Raw genomic sequence first — 10,578 nt, 5'->3', positions numbered from 1 at the left:
AGGAGGTAGTGGCACAGTGAAGAAATAAATATAATTACACAGGACAAAAAGTGTAATAATAATAATAATAATAATCTTAAGACAGTTTTATCTAATTTATCAACCCAAGGCACAAAAATTATAATTTAAAAAAATGTAAACCCACAGCAACTGATTGTCTATGTTGAAAAGACAACCACATTTTACAGATGGTTAAAAGCGACATATATAATCACATCTTAGGAGAGCTAATGTTGATGCTAGTTATCTAGCATGCTAATTTACATAAACCGTTTGTCAACTAGTAAGCTAGCATTATGCTAACACTAGCTGACCTAAGATGTGACAGTGACTATATGTCGCTTTTATCTTTTAACCTTCTTCAGAATGTGCTAGTCTTTTCCAACAAGACTTAAGTACAGGAAAGTGGGTGGGACTAGAACGTTACATCGATATAAATTTAAGAGAGTAGTTGAATTTCTATGGATTATAGTTAAATATGGGCACTCACAGTCAACACTCACACGTTAAAGAAAAACAGCATATTATCTGTAGACACAGTATAGTCCTGTGTCCAGTCCCTTCATTTTACGCTGAAGGAAACTAGATTTACTGCCATAGTTTTGCTGTATTTCCAATATGAACCAGACACTGGTCACTGGGAAATGAGCCAATTGATTCGCTGTGTCACTAATGAAAGACTTTCCATGATGATATACTGAGAGTAATTGCTATGTGTCAGTGCAATAAATACCCCTATATAAACTGCAAGCTAATTTGTTTAAACATAATGACATTGATTCAATATGTAAATTCACAAATAAATAAAAACAAATAAATGTATCAATACATTTTCAAAAACATTTGACTTCTCTGGGCTGTACAGTATTATATTTGGCTCCAAAGTTTTGCAGCAAAATTGGGAGTAGCAGATTTCAAGTGTTAGGATTACTGTAATCTGGACACTAAAAATAGTAACTGTGACCTGTTGACTTAGTTTGAAGGATTAAAAATGTTGTTTCACAGTGGAGGTATGAAAAGATTAACAACTGTTAAATGATAGTAAAGTGCAGTCAGTGATTTAAATACAAATATTTCACAGATTTTAGAGGCAGAAGAATCCAACATAAAGCAAAGGAATCATATCATTTTGTAATCTTTAATCTCTAATGTATTTGATCATTTTATTGCAATCTTCTGAATCCTGCACTGTATTTGCTATCAGGCTTTAACCCTAACCCTTAAACGTGTTCTTTCTGCCCATGAAACAAGACATCATTAAACCAGTGTTGCCTGACATCGTGTTGCTCAGGCTGAGTAGGTCTTTGTTGCCAGGGAGAAGAAACGCAGACCTTGGAGGGTACATGAGTACTGCGGTTAAGTGACGCATCAAACTACTCAATGTGTTATCAGTGCAGCAGAACATGTGCATGGACTCTCTTGGGTCCACAGTCATCTGAACCACTATATTACTCAAAGTCCTCACATGATGATACAACTAATTCACTAATAAAAGCATCAGTGAAATGTCATTATCAACCTTTACTATCTTCACTACCTTCGTTATGTTTTTGTTACCTTAGAATGGGCCTTTTATATCTACAGACACTCGCTTTTCTCGTGTTTCACGGCCACAGATGCCATTCGACATTTCAAATTCCTTTCGAATAGGATTTATTTGACCATATACTGTAGAATATTTTAGCCTCCAAATGATACTGAATAATCTTCATTCTAGATATATAAAATATATTAAATTGAATATCTCCAGTCTTGCCATTGTTTTCTATGGTGGGCATGGTGAATAACCCAGGTTAAATTCACAAACTCAGTGAACCATTTTGTTCGTAACATTTTTGCTTACCTGCCGTCTTACAAAACAACTTGTCCTGTGCTGCATCCATTTTAAATGCAGCAATTCAATTTCCTCACTCAGTGTATTATTATGTGAGCAGCTTTAAAGCCTTTGCATAAAGTATTCCAAGATATAACAAATCTTTTCTGCCATTGAAGTTACACCATTCTGACATCATTCTGATTCTTTAAACTGATGACTCATGCATTCAGTTAGTCATGGATTAGTATGTATTAAGGAGGATTTATCACTTTAAATTAATTAATTAATGGTAACTATTACATTGGCCTGATTAATTCAACTGTTACGACCAGCTCCAAGTTACATAAACTACAAATTAAGTTTACTTTCATTTTCTTCTTTAACAAAATGCTTTTACATTTGATGTGATGTCTTATTTCTCCTGTTCTCTTCATCATGATTAGATTCCCCTCACTTCCCCATGTTCATTATACATTTACCTCAGTCGGCAGCCTCAAGCCTGTGTGGTAAACTGCCATTAGTGTCTGCTCATACAATCTAATTATTCACTTGGGCTGTGAGCAGTGTGTAATTTCTAATAATGAAATGTGTCTGCCTTCTGGCGCTGACCTCACACTGTAACACGATGAATTAAGGGATTTGCTCAAATGCATTTTAATCCACTGGTGTGTCCTTTACTTGTGAAGGATTTACTTTTACTAAAGAAAGCTTAATAAACAACAGCATCCCTTCTAGCTATACAAAGTTAGTTACAGTGAAATCTCACTGAGCTTTAAAAAAAACGGCTGCTCAAAGAGGCAATAAAAAAAAATAATCTGTATAATTTCTAAAAAAACAGAAGTTCTTGTATGTAAATCTGAAATAATACGATCCATTTTTAGCTTCTCGACATCTCCTGCTTTATCTCACCGGAGCGTGTGCAAATAACAGTTCAATCACATTTATCAACTCCCACAGAGAGGATGAAAATAATAGACTGTCTCCTGCCTGGCCCACTTAGAGAGAGCAGACCATTAGCGTATACACACACAAACATGCACACATAGACAGACACACACTCATTCCCCCACGCCTCCCTAAAACGCCCTGCTGGATTATACAAGGCAGGCGAAGGGTGATGAGCCCTGGGGACAGGAGAGATTATTTGGCTAAAACATTCCATTGTCATCTGGACTCTTTTTTTTTTGAGGCATGTGGGACTTAAGTATTGACGTATTGGAATATTCTTTTCTAACCTTACTGTCGGTGCCTCACATATACACACTGGGATATTAAAATCGTGTCCTCGTAAAAATGACTTGAGGTACATGTGACTGCTATTTTGACACGTACTGCTACTAATGATCTCTTAGGACTGCACAGACACCAAGGACAGACAAGCCATCATGCCAGAAATTGTCCTTGACATTTGTGCTCCTGAGGGGATAAATGTGTTTGTACTCTCTCATACCTTAAACAGGAAAAAGAAAACACAGCGTGCCACTTTAATTTGTAATGTTCTCATCTGTATCTAATCAATAAGGTGGTCAAATGTGTGTTTACAGAGGTTGCAGGATGGTTGGTGTTGTTAACCTTTGAAAGTACGAGTGTAACCTCATTGGTCTGCTTGTCTGTCACTAATGTGAAGACCTCCTCCTCATTTCCAGACTCTAAGCGGTAGTCCACCTGCCAGCTGTCTCCTCCTCGAACATCTGCATCCCCTGCCAGCACAGCTGTAACTGTGGTGCCCACTGGAGCGTTCTCTGGGATGTGAAAGGGCCCATACTGAAGAGGAAGAGATGGAAAATGTATAATTACCTGGCAGGAACCATTCATTTGTTGACAAGATGCAAAATGCACTTAAATGTATAGTAAATATAAATATATGTCAATTACATGCTCACACCAAGCCCAACTCACTATATTTCCCAGAAAGATCTTAAAAATGCAATTATAAGGTTGTTCTAAAGATATACTAGAGGAAAGATCATTGAAAGTCAAACAATAAAGATATTATTCTCAACTGACTTTGATGCAAAATTGCAACGTCATCGACAGGTTTTTTGTTCTGCTGTGACACTATGTGACAGTATGTGAATATAGGTTTGCCCCCTCTTGCCCTCCTGGTGTTAGCTAACCTTTATTCACACACTTCTGTGTGTTTAGACAGCCGTTTAATCTGCCACTCACAGATGTCCTCTAGTGAAGCAGCCATGCCTCTGATCTGGCTGCCCCATCCACTGGGTCGCTGAACCCAGCCCTGTCACCACTCACCTCCCACATCACCCCCTATAGCGCTGCCTTCACATCGCCATGGAAAAAGCTGCACTACTCAGGCGTGACCTGCTCAAGAGTATTTTCCACCTCTGTGATTGTGTGTGTGTGTTTGTGTGTGCACACACACATATTTGTTTGTAACTGCTTGAAAATGAGCATTCGGCAGTGGTTGAAAGATGCAGGGTTAAAATCCTAAAGTGTCAACTGGAGCAATAAAAAATAAACATATTATTTGATCTTTTATTAAATCTGTATTCAACAATACTGTCTCATATTATTGGTCTGTATAACCATGCCAATTTCATCTGTTAATTATCCCAGTCCATGCATCCTTTTAATTTGTCACTATGGTCTGACAGAACCAGAACAGCCAGTCACTGGTTTCCCATTATCACAGCATGATGACTCTCCCACGTAAATCCCAATTCTCATGGCATTTCTCTCCTCTATTATGCGGCACATGTGGGTGAAAAGTGTGAGTATTTTCTCTAACTGCCTATCTTTAGCCTATTTTTCTTTCATACCAGCACCTACGCCAAAATGAGGGGAACCACTGTCCTATTTCATGCTGGGCCTGTGACTATAGCAGTGATGATTGCTCAACTAGATCACTACAGGATAAAAATAGACATTGGAGGTAGTTCCCAAAGAAGTTTTACTATCACAAATACTCTATGTGTACAGTAGGAAAAAAAAGTAAATAATTGTGGGATTTACTTAATTGCTAATCTTTTTTTATTATGTTTTTGTGCATTTTATGCCTTTATTAGACAACTCAAAGTAGTGGGACAACAGGAAATGAGGGCCCCGGCAAAAAGCCAACAAGGGGTGTGGGGCCATGGTCGGCGCCTTAACCCACCAGGGGACCCCACAATTGTTTATCATATAACACATTTTTTTTTTTTTTTTTCTGTATAGACTAGAATTGAGAAATGTCTGTTGAGTCTTTGTTTTCCTTTGTCAGCTGAGAAAAAACTGTGCTGGAATCTATTCTAACTAACATGGATACGCTAAAGAAAAAAAGAAAAAAACTTTGTACAGCCACTTTTAAAACAGGGAGTGTATATTTAAAATATTTTGGCTGGAGAGTCACTTTAAGTGTTCTCTTGTGTGGATTCATACCAGTAAGAATTAAAGAACCACCTGATACAGACATTTCTGTGAGAGTGTAATACCTATCACAACATTGATTCTTATGTCATTTCTAACACGTTAATGGTATCATTGTGTGGTTGTGATGTAGATTTGACCATAAATGAGTGGAAACTTTGAGTGGAAGCTTTCTTTGAGAGTAGTTTCCACTACTCTCAAAGAAAGCTTTATCAGATTAAACTCTTAAAACACAGTCCACTTAGAGTACAGAGAACTGAATAAAACTTCTCTAGTAACATGGTGCCATCGCTATAAGCTCGAGATTAGAGGGCATATCTAGTTCCCCGCCAGGAAAATTAGATCAGCTGAGCGGATTCACAGTCCACTGTCCAATAGCCACCGATGATGGCCTGCCTTTTTTTCCCCCAAAGGTATTGTTTATCATGCCCTGAGCAGACTGTTGTAATCAGAAGTGTTTGTGTTTGTGTGTGTTGTGTGTCCATTTTAACATGTGCTTTCGTACCTCATGTTGGGAGAAGACTGGTGGGTTGTTGTTCTCATCCTGCACTGTCACGACCACAGTGCAGGAACTGTTTAGACCTGCCAAGGACATCATCATAGCTTCTGTTAGTGACTCAGGGTCAGCCCATCACACAAATAAACTATGCTGAAGGAACGGCAAGTACCTCATCTTGCCTCCATCACATCCCGATCCATGAGTCAGACAGATCACATCATCTGTAGCATACATACATCTCCTGGATGCTATAGACGCAACAAAGCCACTGACGCACTAGCTTACAAAGCTAAAATGTCATGCTACTTCCTGGCACAGTAACTGCTTTATAATTGTTTTATCACTGCTTCCTTTTCTCTGTCTCTCTCCTCTAGATGCACCTTAAACGTAATGTCCTTAGAACAACTTGCAACTCAATTCAACAACTCAATCTCCCACCTATTTCTTCATTATGACTTTCACTGTGATTGGCCATGCAGTCCACACCATCACCAGTAAAATAACAGGGATGATGATGGGAAATCTGGTAATGTAATATCTATTTTAGGGATGCTATTTTCAAACTGGAATACTTAATTTAGCTTTCTTCCATAACTTGGATTTTTCTAATTTGAGCTAGCTCCGAATGTAAGCCAGGAGAACCAAAACACAACTACTGTATCTGCCTCCAGACTGTCTAAATATTTGCCTACATAATATAAGTATAGGAGTGGAAGCAGGGGAAATAAGTAAGTATAAATAAGCTTTCAGCCTTATTTGTTTTGTGTACAAAGATATCATCTAACTGATTTCCTTTGCTTAAGGGAATTATTTTAAAATAACATTTGTGGGAAAGCAACATAGATATTAAAGTAAATTAATCATCTTTTTGCTAATAGTATTTTATAAATACTATAAAAACTAATAAAAACTATTCCAATCATTTGATCAAATTATCTGATTCAACAACAGCAAATACTAGCACCAGTATTCTACATTCCTTAAAGAAGTGAAAATTGCATTTGTGCCTTTTTGTGAGACCTTGTGAGGTTGCAAAAGAAAAAAATCATGAATTGAATGAATTTTGCATTTAAAGTCACCTTTGGCATCCTCAGCAGTGATTGTGAGGGTGTATTGAGGAGCTGTACCCTCCATACTGTCTGCCTGGACGGAGATGACCCCTGAGTCACGGTCCACTCTGAAGAGGGCACGAGGACTCTCAGGAATTTGTCCAACTAAACGGTAGAAGATTCGCACATTGTCCGTCTTGGGATCATCGTTGTCGGCTGCTTGCACTGTCAGGATTTCTGTCCCTAGGGGAAGACACCATTAAAGAACAGTAAAGGTAGGCTGACTGAAAGGTAAGAATATCTAACTGATTTACTGTGATAACATCTCGGAAGATACAACAAATTCTTTCTCCAATAATCTTTTTTTTGTTCTACATTTTTAAATGAAAATCTCAGCTTTACAAAACACTTCAGGCAGATTTCTGTTATACAGTCAAAGAACATGAAATGTTTTTTCTCTTCAATATGTTACAGCCACATAGCACAGTGAATGGGAATAAGGGGGAGGAAGGATAAAACAATGGCTCTCTCGTTTAATCCTCACTCAGTGATCCCATTTAGATTAACAGATTGTCCTGTCTAATGCATTTCCCAGAATCAACCGTTTTAAAGCATCAACAAAAAACCTTTTATGCCGGGACCTGATATGTCACAGCACACCATGTGCTTTTTATGAGCATGGGTAGAAGTGAGGGTGCTTTTCCCCCTGTGTCCTGGCAAAAATCCCAATCTGCTTTCACAAAAGGTATCTGGCACTCTCGGCCCTTTCATCACTACAACATCCCTTCCAGCCAGTGTTCTCTACCTTATTGTGAAACAATATTCCCATTATAGTGTAAATGTGACAATGGGTTATTCAGAGGTCTCATTGTGTTGTTTTATGATGATCTCTAACTTCACAAGTACATATAACTGTCATAAATAGTAGAGTATTTTAAGTACATGGTGGTTTTATGGTTTTTGGTCAATATTTTCTCATACATTGCAGTAGCAAAAGTGAGACTATTAATGGATTTTTTCGTTACAAGAAAGTTCCCAAATATTCTTTGACATCACTAAAATATATAAAAAGCTGTCAGCTACCTCGGGCAGCCAGTTCCTTGACCACGGTATGGTATTGTGCCTGTGGAAAGGTGGGTCTGTTATCATTGGCGTCGCCTACCATCACCCTCAACTCCACAGGTTTGGCAATTTCTCTGCCATCTGGACGCTCAACCACAATGCTGATCTGGAACTGACCAAGCAAAAAGAGAAACACAATATTTGCCTGAAGAGTATCAAAAAAACAGAGTGGTTCGACATGCATATCTAGCCCTGCAGGGGACTAGTAGACCAGTGCAGGATGTGATGGGATAGGATCCTGCAAAAAGTATTAAACTGGTAAACAAAATGATGGATGGCTGGATGGAAATGAGAAACAAGCTGCCTGAATCTTTATGTTTATTATTCTGCACCTCTGACAGGTGGAGGCACAACGCTTACAATGTGAAAAGGCTCCACCATCACTCATGCAGAATACAGACTGATTGATGAAGCCGATCCAGACAAGAGATATTTGGCATTTAACACTTCTACAGATTATCAATCGTTTTTTGAAGTGATGGTAAGTATGCATCTATAATCTTTCAATCACTATGGGTAGCAGAATAGCGTATGTGTGCTCCCTGCTTTTTCTTCACAGCGCACTTCGATCAACATTATGTACCCTTTAAAACTACTAATACATTTCAGTGTATTGAATAGTGTTGTAGCACTGATAAGAAGTTGAGGTTTTCCCATCTCTTATTCCTTTCAACTAAGAGTAAACTAAGACATAATACGTCATTTTCAACCTTCCATTAAATGATCACTACAGAAGACAGAAAATACAATATGCTAGAGTCATGTGTTTAAACACTAATCAGATCCACTGTTATAGCTCAGTCTCTCAGTGTTGTTCTTTGGCTACTTGAACATTTGTGCCAGAATCTACTGTTCAGTGAGCCGTTCAAAGCTCTCAGGAGATTAAGCTGTGTGCAAAACTCAAAAGTAAAATCCAAACAAATGATCTTTAATTTGTAATCCTACCATGAATAATGATCCTTTTCTTAGCCTAAAGTGAACAAAGTTTGAAATTAAGCTTTTAGCTTTATAGTGCTTTATTATTTTTTTTGCCACGTTCAACGAACATACTAGAACTGTGCTTTTCAGCTTTTGGGTTGTTTCATTAATTATCTCTGTTCAGTTTAAAAATAGACTGTACTCAGCGCTGTAACAATAATGTGCACCAGGGTGCGTTTAACTAAAAGATAATTAAGCTGTAAGTAATATTACAAAATTGAATTAAAACAGGAGCTTCCTTTCAATTAACTACATGAGAAATTGTTTAGTGCCGTGACAACATATCATGTGTGGTTCTGTTGGTTTTAATACCGAGAATATTTTGAGAATGATAACATAATGAGCTTTTGAATCTTATTAAACTTTATAAAGATTATAACTGCACTCATTTACTGTCATGTGTGACACAAACACAGTATAAACACAGACATAAAGGCTTCTGTCTTTCATTCGAGTGGCACCTACAGACCGAGTGTTTACAAGCTTTCAACAGTAATCATAAACTCACATTTATTATTAGGGGCTGGAGATGTTTAGCTTGCAGTTATACAGACCTGGTCTTGTGTCTCTCTGTCCAGTGGGGCGTTGAGATAAATGACTCCTTCTCTGCTGATGGTAAAAAGCATCTCTGGAAACTCTCCCTCCAGACTGTACTCTGCCTGACTTCCACTCCATTTGACCTACATAAACACACAAATAGGCACACACATGCAACAGAAGTTTTCCAAATACAAAGTTTAATATAGATACATGTACATGAATGAAATGCATGAACATTTCAGTGCCTTACCTTTGTTTTTTTTCAGTTTTTTTATCTGGGTGCAACAGGAAAATGATCATGCAGTATAAACCTAAAAAGCTATTCAGCATGGCCTGCCTGATGTATAAGTACAAAGCTAAGCTACCATTTATTTCAATGATAAGGAGCTGACCAAATGCACTGACAATGATGTGGAACAGAGAGCACAGCCAAAACTAACTATGCAGGCTGAAGGGGATTTTCCACTCTGCTTTACAGCCCTTGACAGAGGGCTTGTGCAGTGGGGCTGAAAGGGCCCTAGTAGCCATCAAACAGCACCCAACAAGGAGAGGGGCCCAGCCACAGCACAGCTGATGCACACCCAGGGCATGTGTATCTCCTCAACACACTGTCACACACTCCTCCCTTGTTTTGGAGATGGCTGCCCAAACACTATGCTTTTGTATACACAAAACCGCTTCACACAGCTGGCTGCCTCTCTGTGTTATGGTGTGTTTCTAGACCTCAGAACTTTAAAGAGATATGTTTAAAGAGCTGATTAATAATCATAGACTGCTCTATATAAAGTTCTACACAAAACATCTATGAAGTCATCTGTTTTGCCTCTGTCAGTGTTCGAGTTTGCAGAGCACGTTCTGTCTCCCCCAATATCTTGTGTTTGAGCTACGTCAAGAGTGCCTCATGTCTGTGTCTGTTTTTCTCCTAGTCACTGTGGACTGGAGAGTAATCAGTTGCTGAATTACAGGAAAGAGTACAATGCCCTGCATTAAACACAAAATCAGTAAGTACAAAAATATCTGAGATGAAACAAGAGGCATTTTTATTGAGATTTTATAAGATCATCAGTATCCAAATCTAGAAATAACAAAGTATGTCAACTTTACCAGGTGACAGATAAAATTACAGTGTGTATTTGGGATGGAAAGCAGAACAAAGTATTAAAAAGACAGAAGCAAAAGGTTTTCTTTTTGGGCCACTTGGGGGCAGC

The 10,578-nt window shown here is 38.2% G+C and overlaps 1 protein-coding gene across 2 annotated transcripts in view; it reads right to left on the bottom strand.

Annotated features, from left to right (window-relative positions):
• Positions 1 to 10,578, bottom strand: part of cdh16 (cadherin 16, KSP-cadherin) — a 25,183-nt gene that overhangs the window by 5,147 nt on the left and 9,458 nt on the right. For both annotated transcript variants that reach the window (XM_035682246.1, XM_035682245.1), the window contains 5 exons: positions 9,385 to 9,510; positions 7,814 to 7,964; positions 6,761 to 6,973; positions 5,688 to 5,764; positions 3,389 to 3,580 (listed from right to left, as the gene is read on the bottom strand). In XM_035682246.1, the coding sequence (XP_035538139.1) occupies positions 3,389 to 3,580; positions 5,688 to 5,764; positions 6,761 to 6,973; positions 7,814 to 7,964; positions 9,385 to 9,510 (759 nt within the window). The remainder of the gene's footprint in view (positions 1 to 3,388; positions 3,581 to 5,687; positions 5,765 to 6,760; positions 6,974 to 7,813; positions 7,965 to 9,384; positions 9,511 to 10,578) is intronic.

The sequence above is a fragment of the Morone saxatilis genome, unplaced genomic scaffold, assembly GCF_004916995.1.
Source record: "Morone saxatilis isolate NCDOM2014 unplaced genomic scaffold, NCSU_SB_2.0 Contig11, whole genome shotgun sequence".
In the NCBI taxonomy this organism is placed as follows: domain Eukaryota; kingdom Metazoa; phylum Chordata; class Actinopteri; family Moronidae; genus Morone; species Morone saxatilis.
Note: the sequence above shows the minus strand (reverse complement) of the source record. Positions and strands in the feature narration are given on the sequence as shown.